This window comes from Pleurodeles waltl, chromosome 10, assembly GCF_031143425.1.
Source record: "Pleurodeles waltl isolate 20211129_DDA chromosome 10, aPleWal1.hap1.20221129, whole genome shotgun sequence".
Taxonomy (NCBI): domain Eukaryota; kingdom Metazoa; phylum Chordata; class Amphibia; order Caudata; family Salamandridae; genus Pleurodeles; species Pleurodeles waltl.
Genome location: NC_090449.1, coordinates 1027382884 through 1027404429, shown reverse-complemented (window position 1 = coordinate 1027404429; position 21546 = coordinate 1027382884). Strand labels below are relative to the sequence as shown.

The 21546-nt window shown below is 43.3% G+C and overlaps 1 protein-coding gene across 4 annotated transcripts in view; it reads right to left on the bottom strand.

Moving 5' to 3' along the window:
- Positions 1 to 21546, bottom strand: part of TCAIM (T cell activation inhibitor, mitochondrial) — a 277740-nt gene that overhangs the window by 87322 nt on the left and 168872 nt on the right. For all 4 annotated transcript variants that reach the window (XM_069211978.1, XM_069211980.1, XM_069211981.1 and 1 more), the window contains 3 exons: positions 15393 to 15490; positions 1877 to 1968; positions 1397 to 1629 (listed from right to left, as the gene is read on the bottom strand). In XM_069211978.1, coding sequence (XP_069068079.1) covers positions 1397 to 1629; positions 1877 to 1968; positions 15393 to 15490 — 423 coding nt within the window. The remainder of the gene's footprint in view (positions 1 to 1396; positions 1630 to 1876; positions 1969 to 15392; positions 15491 to 21546) is intronic.

The following is a 21546-nucleotide window of genomic DNA, read 5'->3' as shown; positions in this document are numbered from 1 at the left end:
AGAAGGGGCTTTAACGGGAGCAACTGAGGTGAAGAAAAAATGGAACAGCAAAATAGTCTGTCAGGAATAAAGGATAAACAGTAATGACAAGACTTGGGTCAAAATAGGTGAAAATCCATATCAAGGCAGAGTATAAATGCCTCCCGCCATCAATCATCATTTTCTGAGGTCCAAAAGGCACTTTTAAAACTAAAACAGTCCAGTGCTTTATATAGGAATCTCTAATATCACATCTCATTCTATACAGTATCACTTGGGAATATGTACTGTGTAATAAGTACCATTAAAAACTTACATGAATTATTCATAAACTTGCAAACGGTTATTAAGACAGTAAAAAACAAGAACTACTAAAACCTCAACAACTATAAGACCGATGTGTATTATTTTTCAGATTATGAATATCCAGTCAGTGGTAACTGCCATAAAAGTAGAAAACATCTATTAAAATATACAAAAGGTAAAACAATTTTTAAGATACAATGCATCTGAAATAATCCACTTAAAAATTATTTGCCCATTACTTTTTTGTAAAATAGACATAATCACAGTAATACATTAAAAGCATCCATTTCAAATGTAGGCATTGTATTTATATGGCATACAGTGTTCTAAGTTTTGGGGCCCACCAAATAAAACTGACAGCCACGCAACATATTGGTTAAGTTCCTAAACACTGTAAACATTTCAGCCCTAGCTTATAAGATTTAATATTTTCCTCACATAGTACTGGTGTCTAAAAGCTCGACGTAGGATAGCTATACAGCTTACAAAAAGAAGTGTGCTGTTGTCTGATATGATATATTATCACAGGGCAATAAGGCAGAGTTGCAAACCATGAGCCAGCCTGAGGAAAAGGTGTTAAAAATTGCACAGTAAATAATCTGAAACAGGTAAGATAACATCTATGTTCAGTGTTAACTATCCACTTTAAGAGCCAAGATCCAGTGTGGTTAGTATCTTAGAGTCTTTAATCACTGTGTCCATATCATAGACACATGCTGCCCTTACGCCCCGTCTATGACTAAAAAAACAGATGTTTAACAAGAGATTGGACCTACTATCAATAGTTTAGGTGAAAATAAAAGTTTTTCCTTCCCTAAGTTTAAAAAAGCGTGTTTAACATATGGTGATCAGGGGATCTTATCCATATGGTCTAATTTGACACAATCCTCCGATATCAAATATTTCACCAGTAATAAGGGTACAACAGCGAGTATGTCTTCAATATTTGGTATAATTCTTAATGCATGATGTACTCCGTGGTATGGACACCAATCTACATAAAATGTATTTTATGTTTGTAGTTTCTAGTGGTTAACATAACCCCATAGTCCTGCCCCATAACAAGCAATAGAAAGGCATTTGCTTCTGTAGAAATCCATCATGCACTTACTTCTGTAGGACCATCTGCAAGCCATGTAGACTTCTAGGATGAAATGGTAGCCTGGTGCTGAGCAGCTTGTTGCAAAAGGCATCAAGAAGGACATAATACTCTTCAAGGCTTAGCAGAGGCTGTAGTTCCTCTGTGTGCAGTAACTGCATGCCACCTAGAAGATGGCTGATCTGGTCTTCCAACAGCACAAGCTTCCTTTGAAGTCTATAATAACTTGGTAGCCTCTCAAAAAGCTATGGTAACAAACAAAAAATGTGTAAAACATGTTTTCAATCAAGCAAATCATTTATTGGACAATTGTACTTCATGTTGAAACTTCAAAGCGTATTTATGCCGAAATGACATTCAAATTCAATAAAACAAATTATGCATATGTTGAAACTGCATATTATTTTAAATCAACACTTGACTGGTTACTTCTAAAACAGAGAGATTCACTTGCCCTACAGGAGGGCAGGAAAAATACATGTATAATCTTACCTCTGTCCAGTGATGGTGAACATCCATGGTTCCTAGCATTATGTGACCTGCTGCACTCATTCCCGAGAAATCTGTAAATATCACTGTGCATCCTAAAAAACAAAAAACATTATACATGTTTTCACTTATTCAGCATTTAAGCAACAACCAGGCAACACTGACACCTCCTCTATTTTGCCCAAATCTATGCGAACTTTGGTTAAAACTAGGTGACCATTCACAGAAGCAGATGGCACAGATAACTGAATGTATTTATTCATAGTATATTTATTTATTTTTGTTGAACATGGACCATGTCAAGGGACACATCAGAGTAATCTAAAGGAACAAATTGTGAACACAATTGTTAATCTTTAGGACACGTGAATGCACCAAATACCCTGTCACATTTGTAGGAGCCACATTTATACAGCTGGTAAATGAGAGTAGACAGACCAGTTATTGGGCTCCTATACCAGCCAGAATCACCTTCAAACCATTAACAACAGCACACAAAGCAAAGTTTGAACCCCACAATGTAATCAAACTCCCCCCAACAAATCATGAAGAAAAGTAAGCACTGTGACCACAGGACCACAGATATCCAACACTTTTCCCTTATAGCCGCCCCAAAAAAAAAATCAACCTGAAGACACTTATGAATAATAAATTCTATCAGAAGCACCAAAGTACCTGGGAACGTACCAATCTTAGCTTCATATGAATACAGTATCTTAATTTTAAAAGTTAGGTAAAAACAAACAGTAAGATAAATCATTGTCTTGGGCACCTGTCCAGTGACTTGCAGATCTCTGGGGAAAACCCACGTATGGTTAAGTCATTCAATCAAAGATGATAAAGTGAGTATCACTGAATCCTCTTCAAAGTGACAGCCTTAAACCAACTTAGTGCACATGTTGTTTATTTATTAACTAATGTTTATAAAATTCAATGTTGATCTACATAATTTCATTTTGTTTTAGCATATCTTATCAATATTAACATATCTGCCTGATAATTATTCCACTGCCCAATGGATGTATTTACACACCCTAGCAAAGGCTGATACAGGGCATATCACAGGGCATATCACACAGGCTGCAACAGGTTTGGTCAGATTTTCCATCGAAAAGGTATTTTTAGTTTTGTTAATAACGTTGGCGCTGATTGATGGATCTGCACTGTCCTTTCCAATAAAAAAGGTTTATCCACCTTAATTTCTTTGTAGTAGCTTTGATGCACATCCATCAAGCAGAGGCCAATAAAAAAAGAAGGGGAGGTTCTCAGAAGCAACATTTGGCATTTAAACTCCCACAGGATTCTTTGATTCTCGATACAGAAAATAACATGGAAGAACATTCAACATGGTGGACAGAGGTACTGACGTCTCTGTTCAATCCTTTTTTGGAGGAACGGATGCTTGAATAAATGAAAGATGTAAGGGTATGCTTCTTCACGAAACTGGAAGAAGGGAGATCAGAGTGATCCATCAAACAATTGATTACTGCCTGTGCTTTGCCCACCAGTCACGCTTGGAGAACCTTGAAACATGGTTAGTTGTTAATAGAGTTCTTCTGTTTACACAAACTGGCTTACATAGGGGAATGCTGCATTTGCACAGTGCAGCAGCCCAATTTTGTTTAGCAAGTAGGGAGCTTCCTGCTGGTGCTGTGCCGCTGCACTGTACTTTTGCTGACAAGCTTTGAGCTTCCAAGCTTTTAATCATTTAAATGGAGCTCTCTGGTGGATGGAACTTATTGAAATGTTTCCTATTTTCACTTCTTAACATTTTGACTATTCCAAATTTTCAAACCTGGGTCCAGTTCGCTAACACTACTAGTCCTACAGACCACTAAAATATTCTCATAGTAATGCACAAAGAACAAATCGCAGTAAAATGTTTAACTATGGCTTTTGAATGTAGATCGTTGTGTAAACACTGCTATATCAAAAATCTTCATCTTGTGACAGTCGATAATTACAAGTACTTGGGAATCATCTTTGCCGGTACTTTTTAAGTTGTAGCAGGGCAAGACCAGTTCACAATTGATCCATGAGATCCCATTAGGTTACCCTTGGCTGAAATGCCATCAAATAGTACATCTAGAATAGGCTTTTGGAACTCAGAGGCAGCACTCCACTAGATCTGATTTTACTAGAGACTGAATTAAACCCAAATCGGCCTGCTCCTTAGACTAACCATCATTTTAGTTCATACTGGTTAACAGGGTCCGCACAATAGGCTTTCACTTTGGATATCAGAGGAGTTGCCCCAAATAGCCCCTAGAAAATAACAGTACTATGCTGATGTTTGTGATAATTAACTTAGGTTCTTTGGGGTCGGAAGACTACTATCTACTTTTTCTGATGTCGCACTCAAAAATTAAGAAAATGAATGCAGGCTCAGAAAACCTATCATAGAAATTACATACTACTAACTAATACAGCACCTCCCTATGTGGAAGAAATAAGAGGAGTCAGAATATGTAGTTTTTTTCCTTTTAGAGATTGAAGGTTCTTGGTACAACATGACAGTCAAAGGTTGAAAGCGTAGACCTTCTTTATTTCTTGACGATTAAATAATATGAATTACTCACATGCCACAAATCTAACAGTACCACTTTAATACTACAGGATATTATGACTGCAAAGGACAGGCATACAATGGAATATCAGGTAGATTATTGTGATAATTGTACTAACCTCTTTTTAAATGATAAGCCTTGATTTTTACCTGTAAGTGTGGGATTAACTTTGGGTATTATATTTTGACTTTTGTATATGTGTTGTGACATTATTTATGTGTTTTTTTTATAAATCATCAACTATATTTATAAATCAATAATTCTTTGTATTTTATTACCTTGCCTTTCTCTTTTCCTCAGTTATCTCTGTGCAACCCAGAACATCAGAAGCACCTTCTCACCACCTCAGAAGGCAAATCCTTCCCCATCCAGCCTGCCTTCCTCTTTTGGATCATTTCTCTCATGTAGAGTGCAATTGCTTCGTAAATATGCATTTTGTTAGTTGGTTTTACTTTTTAGTAGGTTATCTTTTCCTTAAGGATTTTTCATGATTATATCGTCAGTTTCACTTTGTCATAATTAAAGTATTTGTCCTAAACATCTACTTTAATTTTAAATGACTAAAGCCAGCACACAATCTTTATTCTGTTCTTTATATGCATCTTCCAGACAAGATACAGCTCATGCTCAACGAGATCTTCATAACTTATGTGTCTGAGGCATGGTAAGCATATGCAAGCTCCCTACTTCGAGAGAGAGAGAGAGAGAGAGACGCAGGATAACAGTCAAAAGAAAAGTAACTGAGGTGGTTCTGGTACTGGTCTTTCATGTTCTAATTCCTTTACAACACATGATTACTAAATCTGCTAAAAATACGTTTTGCTTCAACCATTTATATCTAAAAACATGAGAAGATCCAAGTGTAGGAAGGCCCGTGGTCTTCACTTTAATGACCAGTTTTGAGACCTATGGAATACTTCCTTGCCCAATTACTTTAAATACATTGCTCGATCAGAGACAACAATTTTCATGTTTTGAGTAACTGTGTTTTTTAAATGCAAGCTAAAAACCTTCATGAGATTCAAATCATGAATTCTTAGCAAATCTCATCTCAGAAAAAAGCAGTGGTGTTTACCAAGGTGAGTAAACAAGAACTCATTATCAAACCTTGCTATGGATTTATATTAAATGGCTGCAAAGGTCAAAACAATGAAAAAGAATGGTGTCCACGATGGGGTATAAGTCCATTGTAAAATCTCTAGGTGGTGCTACCAGAAACTGATGAACAAGTTAATTACCTTTGGTATGGCTTTTTCTAGTGGATACTGCAGATTCCACATCTTAGGAAACTCCAAAGGCAAAAGACTGGATCTGGAAAATGTTTACATAGAAGTGCTTCTGAGATCCACTAGGCGGCAGTTGAGGCTCAGAGTTGACTCCACACTGCCCCAGAAGATGCAGAGTGAACAATTGTTGGTGCCAGTGTGTTGAATGCTAACTTGAGACCTTTTTAGATGTTAAAAAGAAGCCACTCGAGAGAAAGGAGGGTGGAGGTTAGTGAGGAATCTGTAGTTAGATAGAGTACTCACCAATAAGAGCATAACCAGAGGTAATATTCTTGTTCTTCTGATGGATACTTGTATTTGAGGACTCCTCATCTTAGCACCAAAGCAGTAACTCTCCCAGGTAGAGAGTCTGTGGAGTGGACTCAGACCAAAGAGTCTAGCAGGATGAAGCGGGTAAAATGTAATTGCCTGGCTATCAAGTCAGAAGTACTTTGTGAATGTGTACACTGATGTTCATGCTGCGGCCTGGCAGATGTCAAGAACATTACAGTACATTACCGGATTTGTAAAGCACATGGCTACCCGAAACCGGGCTTCCCAGTGCTAGAGAGAATCCAGTAAGCTACAAACAACTCTACTTGGGAAAGAAGTATGTTTTGAGTTTCTTACATAAGAACAGCCACTTATTTTCAATTCTCAGACTGATCGGACGTGAATTCCACAGTTTGGGAGCTAAATACGTGACAAACCGACTGCCACCCCTGAATCTTTTTATCCTGGGTATTTCAAGAAGGTCCCAGGAGCTGGATCTAAGGGACCTACTGGGTTGATACCAGTCAATCAATTGATGGAGACTTTTAGGGCCCTGGTGTGTTTGTTGCGATGAACCAGGCAAAGAGCCTTGAACTGAATTCTGCTACTTATGGATAACCAATGTAACGCTTCCCTTCCATAATAATATTTTGAATCCCCAGAAGGATCCGAGTAGCAGCGTTTTGGATTACATGTAGTTTCCTGATAACCATTTTTGGGCTGCCTAAATAGACTGAATTCCGGTAGTCCAGGCACAATAGTATCAACCCCTGGACCACAATTCTTCTGGCTTCCAATGGGAGCCATTGCAAGGTTTTTCGAAGGGCTCTCAAAAGGCCAAAACAGGTACCCGCAATCCTATTCACTTGAGAGACCATTGAAATCTTATGATCTAAAGTGGAGCCCAGACTTTTTACTTCAGTTTTCGGTACCGGACTAACACCTAGAGCAGAGGGCCAGCTTATTTGTTGCCATAGCGATACATTATTACCGACTGCCATTAACTCAGTTTTCCCTCCGTGTAACTTGAGGCAGATATCTCACATCCATTTTACTTCCCCCATCAAACAACTGTCAAAAATAGCAGAGGTGGTTGCAATAAAATAAGACAGTGAAACAATCAGCTGGGTATCATCAGCGTAGGAGACCAAAGAGAAACCAAACACCCCAATGATGTCAGACAATGGCCAGATGTAAATATTAAAGAGTGTAGGGCTTATTGACGAACCCTGCGGTACTCCACAACTCAGTTGATGACTGGCAGAATAACAAAGCCCCTCACTCATTTGAAAACTCCTCTCACCAAGCAAAAGAGCCCAGCCATCTTAAAGCCAATCCAGAGTTCCCTAGAAATTGCCTGCGATGCAATAATACATTGTGAGAGACAGTGTCAAAGGCAGCACTCAACTCAAGAAGAATGAGAGCTGCTGATCCCCTTGATCAAGAAACCATTTAAGAACCTCTGTCTCCCTCAAAAGTGTGATTTCTGTACTATGATCTGCCTGGAAGCCTGTCTGGGTTAGGTGGAGGATGTTATTAGCTTCCAAAAAGCTGATTACTTGCTGTTAATTATCTCTTCAGAATCTTACTAGGCCCTGGAAGAAGGGATATTGGTCTGTAATTCTCAACAGCTGAAGGGTGTAAGCAGGGTTTCTTTAGCGGGGGCACATAATTGCACATTTCCAGTCATTCAGGACCTGCCCTACTGTTCAAAGATGGATTGTACAAATCTGTCAAAGCAGTCAGTGTAACATCACCCCCCTTCAATAAAATATCTATAGGGGCAGGAGTTAACGACGAGCCTGATGTGACTGACCTTGCTACTTTAGCAACTTCCTCTTTATTTATTGTGGGTAAACTCGAGAGTCTGACTCCTTGAGTATTAGAGCCTGGTACCTCATCTTAGTGAACCACAGCTCTTGACGCCAGAGAATTATAAATACTATTCACTTTCCCAAGAAGGTACCTCGCCAATAACTCACAGTGTTGTTCTGAGGGTGACAGACCTCCCTTAGTCAAAATAACTTTAAAAACGGTTCGCACAATACAATAGATTTATTTCGTAGTAATAGGGGCAGAACTAATCTTATTGGCGAGGTCATTTATTTGTGCTTTACGGATAGCATTTTTATATTTCTTTTCCAGAGCTTTATAGCTAAGTTGCTCCGCTTCATTATAGCCCCTTCTCCATCTCCTTTCCTGTGCCTTGCACTCCTTTTTTAAATAATTTCAGTTTTATGGAGAACCAACTCAACTTTTCAAAAAGGTTTAGCTCTTTTGCATGTTTTAATGGGGACTACTTCATCTAGTCTTTGATGTTCCAAGCCTTTAAAGCCTTGTAGCACCATGAAACATCCTCCTCTTACAGCAGCTCTATTACAGGACGTACAGTTGCACTCTGCAGAGCATGCTCCCAACTGACTACGTTTAATGTGGACCACTGATGTGATTTAAAGACTGTACCAGATCTAGGCGCCACTGCTGATGGTATAAAGATATTAAAAGGAATCACATAATGGTCTGTCCATAATGTTTGTACATGGAGCTTATCTCCCATGTTCTCCACATTAGAAAAAACTGGATCAAGAATATGGCCCTTATGAGTTGGAGAGTTCACTAATTTGCTTAACTGAAATACCAACATGTCCTGTAGGAAGCCAGAAACTACTTGAGATGTGGTATCTTCCATGTGCATGTTTAAGTCACCCAACACAGTGAAATTGGCTGACTGAAGAATGTGTGTTGCTAATATCTCCGGTACAGCATATACAAAATCTGCTGTAGGGCCAGGAGGACGGTAGACCAACACACCAGTAAACGTGAAGGTCTGAGATAGTTTGATTGAAAATAGTAGGCAATTGCAGCCAGGAATTATGTTGGGAGTGAACTTACATTCTAAGTTTTGTTTAGTGATAATGGCGACTCCTACCCCTATTTTCCCAGCCTGGTCGCACCTAGTAATCTGATATCCAGAAGGCAAGGCAACAGCAATGCCTGGTTCACTAACCTCCTTAAGTCACCTTTCTGTAAGAAAGTCTATATCTGGAGAGAAGCCCTCTAGTAGCGTAAACAGATCCCACTTATGTTTTGAAAGAGACCTGCAGTTCACTAAAAACATTTGACACCTCACATTGACCATTGATTGTGCATTCAATGGGTTAACATGAGACAGGGAGGGACTGCCTTCATGAAGATTGCCATTAACGGCAAATACATCATTAATAGCAAAGGCATGCTTGCAAGACTTGGCCAACAGGCTGTCTGGAGTTAAAGAATGAAGACAATTAATACCCAAAGGTTTATTAAAACTACATAACTCTGCTGATGTAAGGACTAACTTGTCTGACCCACGACAGGCATAGAGGCTGGCCCCTGGTTCCGTCCGAGCGCAGACAGGCTTGCCTTTGGTGTGCAATTGGCACACCAGCGACACGTTCACGCACCAGCCTCCATTAAATAGTGGAGGATGACAAACTAGACTGCTAACCAGCACACGAAGGCAGCCTTAGCCCTGATGGAATGGACTCTCAGACCTTTCAGAGGCTGTAGGTTATCTAGTGTGTAGCAGAGTTTAATGCAGAGGACTATCCAGCTCAACAAGTCCTCTTCTGTACAACCTTCTTTTTCTTTACTCTGAAGAAACCCACAAAAGCTGATAGACCACTTAATCATCCTTAGACTGATCAATGTAAAAGCTTAAATCCCTTTTGGGGCTCAACTGAAGTAGCATCACCAACTCTTTCCTCTATCAAATGCTTGGGGGGAGCACAAAATGCTGGCAGAGTGATAGACTGCCCAACACAGAAGTGAATCATGACTTTTGGCAAGACTACCACCCAACTCCTCAGCATTAATTTGCGTGGGTAAAAGGAGGAATAGGGTGATTGCAGAGAAAGTGCCTTAAGGTCACAGACACAATGAGCTTAGGTAAATCGCAGTTGGGAATAGTGAGCTGCTATGCACTGACATACTCATGAGAAATGTCAAGACTAAATTAAGGTGCGACTGTGGCATCACACACAACATGGAAAGAAACGTATCAAACCTATTATAAACCTCATCACAACAGGTGGTTTCAGAAAGGACAGCTGGTCTGCCAGATGTAAAAAGGTACAAGGCCTTGGTGGGCTTAAGATAATACAAACAAAAGAACGTCTGACAGCTTTACTTGTAGAGGCCCAGTCTCATGAACACCACACCAGGCCACAAATTTGTACCAGTTCCAGACTTATATGGATTTCGCGGAAGGTCACCTGGAAGCAAGGATGACATCCACCATTAAGGCAGCTGATCAAACGCTGTCAACTGCTGCCACTCAATGACCACACACGTAGGTGTAGATTGCACAGTTTTAGGTGGAGGATCCTGCCCTGTTGCCAAGACAGGAGGACCACGCGAAATGGCTGCCTGATCAGATGACAGAGGCTCATGCCCAGAAGGTCAGAATATCACACTCGCCTGGCCCCAATACAGAGCTGCTAGAATGACTTGAGCATGGTTGTTCCTGATCTTCTTCAGAAAGAAGTAGAGACAGGGATGGAAAGGCAGATAGGAGTCCTGTGTTCCACTCCAGGCAGAATTAGTCTATGAATATAAAAAGTGTTCTAGTGAAAACACATAAAACTGTTGACAGTGCACGTACTCAGCTGTGGCGAAACGATCTTGCCAAGGCTCTCCCCACGGTTGGATGATGCCCTGTGCTGCTTTGGGAAATAGACGCCACTTCTGATTTGCCAGATACCACCTGCTCAGTTTGTTCACTGTGGCATTCTGGGTCCCTGCAAGGTGGTTCACAGTCAGGAAAATGCCCTGACAATTCAGCCACTTCCAAAGTCGCAGAGCCTCCTGCCACACGACACAGAATACCAGGACCACATTCTGCCCTGCTTGTTGCAGTACCATATGTCTGTAGTATCTTCCATGAGAACCTGCACCAACCTCCCCTTGATAGAGAGAAGAAAGGTCTTCCGAAAAAGATATATGGCCCTCAATTCCAGCAGACTGATGTGGAGCCACCCCCTCTACTACAGACTTGAGTTCCCTCATCTCCCAATCCCCCAGATTACCTCCACAGCCCAGCACAGACGCGTCTGTCACCACCATCAGCTGTGGATATGAAAGGCAGAAGGGTCTGCTGCTGGACCAGTTGTGTTTGAGCAGCAACCACTGCGTATCCTAAACTGTTTCCTCCAAAACCTGGATGACATAGATCACACTGACTTGATGCTGGGCCCATTGGAACTTCAAGAACCACTGTAGGGCCTGCATGTAAACATGGATGCAGGAGGCTAAGAGGCCAAGAAGCCAAGCAGTCTCAGAGCTGCTCTCACTGAGATCAAATATAAAACCTGAAACATCGGGATCACTGCCAGAATATTCTGAACTTGTTGCAGTGGAGAGAAAGCCCTGTTTGCAAATGTGACCATAATAGGTCCATGAACTGGAGCCTCTGTGAAGGAATTCAGTGTGACTTGGGCTGTTTGATAATGAACCACAACAATGTCTAGAGGTTTGCCATTATCTGGAGGTGGTCCATGGTGAACTGTGGCAAACCTGCCTTCAATATTCAATCACTGAGGTAAGGGCACACTTGTATACCTGACCTCCGAAGATGGGCAGCGACCACTGCAATCACTTTCGTAAACACTTGAGGGACACTGGGGAGGCCGAAAGGGATCACAACAGACTGAAAGTGCTCCTGGCCTACCTTAAACTGCAGTTGTTTGTAGCACTGCAGGGTGAGTAAACAAACATTTGTGTCATGTAGTTCCAAGGACACCATCCAGTCACACAGGTCCACAGTGGAGAGGATCTGGGCCAACGTAAGCATTCTGAATCAGTCCTTCCACATGAAGACATTCAGAGGCTGGAGAGTAACAGCTGCATCTCTTAATAGAATGGACAGGTGCTCATTGGAAATTCGCTCTGGTTTGGAAGGAATAGTAGACAGGAAAGAAAAAACAGGTAGAGCATATCCATTCTGAACAATTTGTAAGGCCCATCTGTCTGATGTAATAGATCAGCAGCCTGAGAGCAACAGCTGAATCCTGTCCCACAGCATTGTCCATACGCCACCAAGGGCAAACTTCAGTTGTTTGATGGCCGTTGTAGTGGGAGAAGAGTAATTTGAGTACTGTTGCCCCACCTGGCCTACTCGCTGCTTGTTAAGCCCACTTCCATGACTCCAAAAGGACTGGGGTGCATGCTGCACTGGCTGTGAAGACTATCTCTGTCTGTATGCCATCCTTTCTGAATTGATGTGGGAACTGTTAGCAGTGGTCAGCAGCCCCATGCTGTAGCTCTACTGTCCTTCAGGAGCTCCAATGCAGAGTCTGCCTTCTCTCCGAAAAGACGGGACCCATCAAAGAGCATATCCTTCAGGAAGTGTGTACATTACTAGAGGATCCTGTGGAACACATTTATGAGCGTTGATGAAGCATTCCATTAGCACCAGCAACTCTCCCCAGGCAATCTGTAGTACCCAGGCATGCGCAGATAACATATTGGGTTGTGAACTGTTCATCCCGAATCGCCTGACCCAAAGAGGCCCTAAGGTCTTCTGGGACTGACGGCACGATCTTGCTGCCTTGGTCTCAGAGGGCCTGTGTGTAGCAACCCAGCAAACAAAAAGCATTTACTGATCACAATGCTAGGCTAGTAGAGGAAAACAGATGCTTGCCTAAAGCCTCAATCCTCTTGGACTCTCTGGAGTAGTAGTTTGAAACAAGTAAAGATTCACATAAGGGGGTGAAGCCTGCATGGCAAGGCTCTATCGAGTGGAGTGCTTGAAGAGAAAAACTGGATTACTAGATGCCTGTCTGAGATGTCTAACCACCTGTCTTTAAATAGGCAGGCAGGGACAAGATTTGACCAAGTAGCCACCAAAGCGTCAGAAAGGGTGTAGTTAAAAGTGAAGCAAGGACTAAGAAGTAGCTGTTCCAGGCTGTACAATCTGCCTTAGGGGATTTGCTTTGGTCTCAATGAAGGGCAGCTGTGATTCTGGTGCATCAGCTGCCCTCCAGACCACAAACAAGGCACTCTCTTCTGTTGGTGGCCCAAGAGGTGTGCCAAGCTCTGTCACAGGCATGGTGTCATGCCCACTCACATTCTGTAAATCTGTATACGGTATTATCAGTATAGGGGGCAAGCAATCCCCATCATCATAAACATCTCTGGATGTCCCCTGCTCTAGCATGAGAGACGAATCAGAAAGAAAAAGATAATGAGTCTCTGCTGCTAGGTGCAACATGGCAGAGGCATTGGTTTAGGGTCAGGTTATAAGGTGACCGGTTGCACGTTTGTAATTTCATAATGCCACAGGGGTCCAGTCTCACTTTGCATCATTATACTTGCATTTCGTTTTACTATAGGAGTTCAAGTGCAAAGTAGAGCAGTCGTGGGAGCAGGCTTCAGACCAAGTCTGTAACTGCAACTTGGATCTGACTTACGCAACACCTGTGAGTTCTTTTTGTGTGCGGCAGCATAAAGCTTTGCCTCCCGGTCTCCGATCACCAACAGGTACATGAAGGCACACTTACAGCATGACTTACAGTCGTGGCTTGAGCCCTGACACCAAAGACACACCTTGTGCGGGTCTGTGACCAACATCTGATTCCTGCTGTTGTGGTGTGCTTCAAACCTACTGCTTTGGGTGAGGACATTATCACCTCAGACACTGGTTAAAATTGTTTAGAAGTCATTGGAAAACCGACGAAGTTGGGAGCGGACCTGCATCAGAAAGCATGGAAAGAAAGGAGGTGACGTCAGCGTGCAGGGGTTACCTTTATATTTAGATCCATTCCGTTACTTCTAGGGTGGTGTGAAGTCATCATGGAGTTCAGTGGAGCCACCTATCAGTGTGCAAGAGCAATGCCATGGAAACATGTTCTGGATCCAGTCTGGTTGCAGGGGAGTATTTTAAGGTGAGGAATCTGCTGTTGGAAGTATCAGTCAGGAAAAGAAGCTGTAACGTTGGCAAATTTGTAGTGGATACAGGAAGGCTAAAAGATATGGCTTCTTTCCTGCTAGCACTGGAGGATTTGATTCAATTACAACCTGACTTAGAAAATATGTTTATTCCAGTCATGCAGTGTATATAGAGAGCGCCTGGTTTACAAAGATAAGTGCTCAAACTTTAACCTTCAACAAGAACTTGAAATTTAATGTAATAAATATTATATCTTTAGCTCTATGGTAAGTGGCGGAGCTGAACTGGACACTGAGGTGGATTTGTTGCTCATTTCGCCAGAGTCAGAGGAGCACACAAAACTTTCCGACACATGATCCAGTCATTGATATTTTATTAATATTTATACCACGCACTGCATAACTTAACTTCTTCTTGGTGCTGGTGAAAAGAGAGATCTGTGTAGGGGGACAGAACGTGCAGTAAGCACTCATGGAAATTGATGGAAGGTCTAGCGGCGTTAGATTTATTTTCTGAATGTTCGGAGGTTGGTCAAACATGTGTGAGACAGTATTTGCCATTTGTGATCAAACTCTGGATGCAGCAATAAAATACTTTGTCAAGTGCCCTCTGCAGCAATAAAATACTTGGTCAAGTGTACTCTAGCAGTATGTTTAAAGCCTGGCTTGAGCCTAAGTCTCCTTGAACTCACATTTACTTTCCTATTAATGGGTCTCATTCTAGAGACAATCTGAAAAGCCTGCTACAGAATATAGTACATAATAGTGATTTTTTAATGCACTCTACTGTGTTATAAGCACCCATCATTCATCCCTGGAGCAGCTCCAAAACACGGTCAGTGTGCTGGACAGTTAACATTAAGAACATACCTCAAGGTGCAGAATATGCATAACAAGTGTCAAGGTCTTGAAGGGTGAGCATGCACATTTACGTCTGTGTGACATTCCTGTTTACTTAAATGGTTGACATCATGCTTACATTTTTGAAGCAATGTGGCAGCAGTTTTCTCACTACTTATGAACATAGGTGAGAAGGGCAGAAATCTCCTGATGAACTAGGGCAATAGCCCTAGATAGGTCACAACTAGTTTGTTTGCCAATGCTGTTAAAGCTACATGCTACCATTGGATTAATTAGATTAATATAAAAGGAAAATGTAAACCATCTTTCCTTAAAACAATTCAAGGCCCAGCTTTTTTCGCAACTAAGATTATTTTGCGTTTACAGAGTGTCACTTTACTCTCCATGTCCTTGGAGTTAGCACAATGGAGCTTTAGGAAAGGACAAAAGCACTATAAAAAAAGGTTGCTAAACTATGATTAGTAATTCTTTCTCATACACATACTTGATTATGAACCAAGTGGTTCTTAAAGTAATACTGTAACTAGTGTAATTAAACTCTTTCTTAATAACTATTCCTTTGTTTGTAGTTGTAGGAATCTTTATGCCTCAAAATGTAAATCAAAGTATAATTTACAAAATGCCTACCTTTAACGTTGAGTAGTGTTTCAGGGCTTTGCTGAGATAAACGACTTAAACTGTGTAGCTGACTACAGCGATGAGCAATACCCCAGCTTCTCTGCCACCTATGGAAATCGAAATTAGAGATTCGGGTATCGTTATTGTTTGTATTATCTTGTACTTACAAGGTTTTATAAAAGGAATTATGAATGTAATATATTTTTATTGCACGCTGGCAAAAAGAAAACATTTGTAGCATTGAAGACAACCACTACTGTCTGGTTATAGAGGGGGTAACATACAACAACTTTATGGAAAGTAACTTCAAACAGTTCCGCAACCCTAACATGCTCACACGCTCCAGCTCCTCCTCCACTTGAAGACTGAAGTCTTGAGATTTACACATCTTAATAACTATGATAAACAGTTTATACTTAATATGTCAGCATCTCAAGCACTTTTGTGCCTTGTAGGAAGTTGGCTCTGTATGTGCTATTTCAAAGTAAGGAATAGCATGCACAGAGTCCAAGGGTTCCCCTTAGAGGTAAAATAGTGGTAAAAATAGATAATACTAATGCTCTATTTTGTGGTAGTGTGGTCGAGCAGTAGGCTTATCCAAGGAGTAGTGTTAAGCATTTGTTGTACATACACATAGACAATAAATGAGGTACACACACTCAGAGACAAATCCAGCCAATAGGTTTTTGTATAGAAAAATATCTTTTCTTAGTTTATTTTAAGAACCACAGGTTCAAATTCTACATGTAATATCTCATTTGAAAGGTATTGCAGGTAAGTACTTTAGGAACTTTAAATCATAAAAATTGCATGTATACTTTTCAAGTTATTGACAATTAGCTGTTTTAAAAGTGGACACAGTGCAATTTTCACAGTTCCTAGGGGAGGTAAGTTTTGGTTAGTTTTACCAGGTAAGTAAGACACTTACAGGGTTCAGTTCTTGGTCCAAGGTAGCCCACCGTTGGGGGTTCAGAGCAACCCCAAAGTCACCACACCAGCAGCTCAGGGCCGGTCAGGTGCAGAGTTCAAAGTGGTGCCCAAAACACATAGGCTAGAATGGAGAGAAGGGGGTGCCCCGGTTCCGGTCCACTTGCAGGTAAGTACCCGCGTCTTCGGAGGGCAGACCAGGGGGGTTTTGTAGGGCACCGGGGGGGACACAGGTCCACACAGAAATTTCACCCTCAGCAGCTCGGGGGCGGCCGGGTGCAGTGTGGGAACAGGCGTCGGGTTCGCAGTGTTAGTCTATGAGAGATCTCGGGATCTCTTCAGCGCTGCAGGTAGGCAAGGGGGGGATTCCTCGGGGAAACCTCCACTTGGGCAAGGGAGAGGGACTCCTGGGGGTCACTTCTCCAGTGAAAGTCCGGTCCTTCAGGTCCTGGGGGCTGCGGGTGCAGGGTCTCTCCCAGGCGTCGGGACTTTAGGTTCAAAGAGTCGCGGTCAGGGGAAGCCTCGGGATTCCCTCTGCAGGCGGCGCTGTGGGGGCTCAGGGGGGACAGGTTTTGGTACTCACAGTATCAGAGTAGTCCTGGGGTCCCTCCTGAGGTGTTGGATCGCCACCAGCCGAGTCGGGGTCGCCGGGTGCAGTGTTGCAAGTCTCACGCTTCTTGCGGGGAGCTTGCAGGGTTCTTTAAAGTTGCTGGAAACAAAGTTGCAGCTTTTCTTGGAGCAGGTCCGCTGTCCTCGGGAGTTTCTTGTCTTTTCGAAGCAGGGGCAGTCCTCAGAGGATGTCGAGGTCGCTGGTCCCTTTGGAAGGCGTCGCTGGAGCAGGATCTTTGGAAGGCAGGAGACAGGCCGGTGAGTTTCTGGAGCCAAGGCAGTTGTCGTCTTCTGGTCTTCCTCTGCAGGGGTTTTCAGCTAGGCAGTCCTTCTTCTTGTAGTTGCAGGAATCTAATTTTCTAGGGTTCAGGGTAGCCCTTAAATACTAAATTTAAGGGCGTGTTTAGGTCTGGGGGGTTAGTAGCCAATGGCTACTAGCCCTGAGGGTGGGTACACCCTCTTTGTGCCTCCTCCCAAGGGGAGGGGGTCACAATCCTAACCCTATTGGGGGAATCCTCCATCTGCAAGATGGAGGATTTCTAAAAGTCAGAGTCACCTCAGCTCAGGACACCTTAGGGGCTGTCCTGACTGGCCAGTGACTCCTCCTTGTTGCTTTCTTTGTTCCCTCCAGCCTTGCCGCCAAAAGTGGGGGCCGTGGCCGGAGGGGGCGGGCAACTCCACTAAGCTGGAGTGCCCTGCTGGGCTGTGACAAAGGGGTGAGAGGCTCACCGCCAGGTGTTACAGCTCCTGCCTGGGGGAGGTGTTAGCATCTCCACCCAGTGCAGGCTTTGTTACTGGCCTCAGAGTGACAAAGGCACTCTCCCCATGGGGCCAGCAACATGTCTCTGGTGTGGCAGGCTGCTGGAACTAGTCAGCCTACACAGACAGTCGGTTAAGCTTCAGGGGGCACCTCTAAGGTGCCCTCTGGGGTGTGTTTTGCAATAAAATGTACACTGGCATCAGTGTGCATTTATTGTGCTGAGAAGTTTGATACCAAACTTCCCAGTTTTCAGTGTAGCCATTATGGTGCTGTGGAGTTCGTGTAAAACAGACTCCCAGACCATATACTCTTATGGCTACCCTGCACTTACAATGTCTAAGGTTTTGTTTAGACACTGTAGGGGCACAGTGCTCATGCACTGGTACCCTCACCTATGGTATAGTGCACCCTTTCTTAGGGCTGTAAGGCCTGCTAGAGGGGTGTCTTACCTATACTGCATAGGCAGTGAGAGGCTGGCATGGCACCCTGAGGGGAGTGCCATGTCGACTTACTCATTTTGTTCTCACTAGCACACACAGGCTTGTAAGCAGTGTGTCTGTGCTGAGTGAGGGGTCTCTAGGGTGGCATAAGACATGCTGCAGCCCTTAGAGACCTTCCTTGGCATCAGGGCCCTTGGTACTAGAAGTACCAGTTACAAGGGACTTATCTGAATGCCAGGGTGTGCCAATTGTGGATACAATGGTACATTTTAGGTGAAGGAACACTGGTGCTGGGGCCTGGTTAGCAGGGTCCCAGCACTCTTCTCAGTCAAGTCAGCATCAGTATCAGGCAAAAAGTGGGGGGTAACTGCAACAGGGAGCCATTTCTTTACACAAGCCCCCCCCAGCCCACAGGCCAGGAGACTCAGCCCAAGCTGGGAGAGTCTTCCTAGTCTGTCAGGCGAGGAAGAGTAGGAGAAATAGGCTGGTTAGTTGCAGGGCCTACTCTGCCTTACATCCTTCTGTTCAGGTCATTCCCTTTGGGGAACTGACCTACTTCCACAGTGATAGGACCTAGTCTGAATTGCCTCTTGTCTGCCTCTTCAATGTCTCCACCCATTCTTTCTATTTTGGTCTTAGAGGTATCCACCTCTGCTAACCTTATCTTGGCCAGGGTTACCCCTAGCTTACCCAGAGAGGTTACCCAGAGCTGGAGTAACCCCACCATGACTAATAGGGTCAGGGGGCCTAACTTGCTATTTGGCATGGGGTCAGACCACCATGCTAAGGATAGTGCAGCCATAAAGGCTAACACCCAGCAGAGGCCACTGACAGCTGTCAGTGCCCAGAACCACACCTTTAGCTCTTCACCTAAAAGGGAAGGGGCTAAGTTACAGGCCTCTTTGGGTTCAGGTTGCCTGTCTGCTGTATTAGAGTGGGGGGTTACCACATCTTGTAGTAAACACCCTTCTTCCACTCTTTCTTCTGTTAGCTGAGGAGCCACCCACTCAGGTTTAACAGTTGCCTGACTAGCCAGGACTTCTTGTGGGTCAGGTTGGACTTTATCAGGGCCATTTTTGGAGTTCTCCCCTACTGGAGCAGAATCTCCTTGGCTTGCTGTAACCTTGGCTAAAGGTTGTCCACCCTTCCTACTCTGTTTTCTTTTCTTCTTCTTCTGGGGCCTGCTTGCATTTACTGCAGAGGCAGGACTTCCAGAATCCTTGGGAGAGGACTGGCACTGGACCAGTTCCTCTCTTGGGCTCTGACTAACCTCTGGGTAGTCATTTCCAAGGAGACAATCAAGGGGGAGGTCTGTACTGACTACTACCCTTCTCCAGCTAAGAGTGCCACCCACTTCTATGGGCACTAAAGCCACAGGCCTCTTAGTGACCCTGTCTAGGCTAACTCTTACCCTGGCAGTCTCACCTGGGATGTACTGGTTTGAGAGCACCAGCCTGTCATGCACAATAGTGTGACTGGCACAAGTGTCTCTCAGGGCAGTGGTTGGGATTCCATTCACCAGTAGGTGGTGGAAGTGTCTACTTCCCTCTGGAATCTCCAACTCACCTGTTGGGCCCTGTTTCCAGTTGAAGGCTATGAAGACCTCCTCATCTGAGGAGTCATCTCCCATGGCTACACTGGTTACCCCTGGAATTTTGTTCTGGGGTTTGTTTTTGGGACAAGAAGTGTCCTTGGTGTGGTGCCCAGACTGTTTACAGTTGTGGCACCATGCCTTAGTGGCATCCCAGTTCTTACCCTGGTACCCACCTTTGTTTTGGGTTGTGTCTTGGGGCCCACCCACCTGTTCTGGTTTTTGGGGGCCTACAGAGGACTCTTTTTCTTTGTTTCTAGTGTCACCCACTTTCTCCTGGGGAGTTTTTGTAACCCCTTTCTTTTGGTCACCCCCAGTGGAAGTTTTGGTTACCCTAGTCTTGACCCAGTGGTCTGCCTTCTTTCCCAATTCTTGGGGAGAAATTGGACCTAGGTCTACCAGATACTGATGCAACTTTTCATTGAAGCAGTTACTTAGAATGTGTTCTTTCATAAACAAATTATAAAGCCCAACATAGTCACACACTTCATTTCCAGTTAACCAACCATCTAGTGTTTTTACTGAGTAGTCTACAAAATCAACCCAGGTCTGGCTCGAGGATTTTTGAGCCCCCCTGAATCTAATTCTATACTCCTCAGTGGAGAATCCAAAGCCCTCAATCAGGGTACCCTTCATGAGGTCATAAGATTCTGCATCTTGTCCAGAGAGTGTGAGGAGTCTATCCCTACACTTTCCTGTGAACATTTCCCAAAGGAGAGCACCCCAGTGAGATCTGTTCACTTTTCTGGTTACACAAGCCCTCTCAAAAGCTGTGAACCATTTGGTGATGTCATCACCATCTTCATATTTTGTTACAATCCCTTTGGGGATTTTTAGGATGTCAGGAGAATCTCTGACCCTATTTAAGTTGCTGCCACCATCGATGGGACCTAGGCCCATCTCTTTTCTTTCCCTTTCTATGGCTAGGAGCTGCTTTTCCAAAGCCAATCTTTTGACCATCCTGGCTAACAGGGGGTCATCTTCACTGGAGTTATCCTCAGTGATTTCAGAGGTGTTGGTCTCTCCTGTGAGGGAACCAGCATCTCTGACTATTATTTTTGGAGTCAGGGTTTGAGGGACCCTGTTCTCCCTAGATAGGACTGGTAGGGGGGAATTTTCCTCCAAGTCACTATCCTCTTCCTCTGAGTTGCTACCCTCAGAGGGGTTGGCCTTTTCAAACTCTGCCAAAAGCTCCTGGAGCTGTATTTTGGTAGGTTTGGGGCCCATTGTTATTTTCTTTATTTTACAGAGTGACCTTAGCTCCCTCATCTTAAGATGGAGGTAAGGTGTGGTGTCGAGTTCCACCACAGTCACATCTGTGCTAGACATTTTGCTTCTAAAAGTTGGAATACTTTTTAAGAATCTACAACTGGTTCTAGAATCTAATTCAAACTTTTACAAACTTTTAAACTCTAAAAGAAATGCTAAACAGGATCTAACACAAGGCCCTAGCAGGTCTTTTAAGAATTTAGAAAACTTTTCAAATTGCAAAAAATCAATTTCTAATGACAATTTTGGAATTTGTCGTGTGATCAGGTATTGGCTGAGTAGTCCAGCAAATGCAAAGTCTTGTACCCCACCGCTGATCCACCAATGTAGGAAGTTGGCTCTGTATGTGCTATTTCAAAGTAAGGAATAGCATGCACAGAGTCCAAGGGTTCCCCTTAGAGGTAAAATAGTGGTAAAAATAGATAATACTAATGCTCTATTTTGTGGTAGTGTGGTCGAGCAGTAGGCTTATCCAAGGAGTAGTGTTAAGCATTTGTTGTACATACACATAGACAATAAATGAGGTACACACACTCAGAGACAAATCCAGCCAATAGGTTTTTGTAT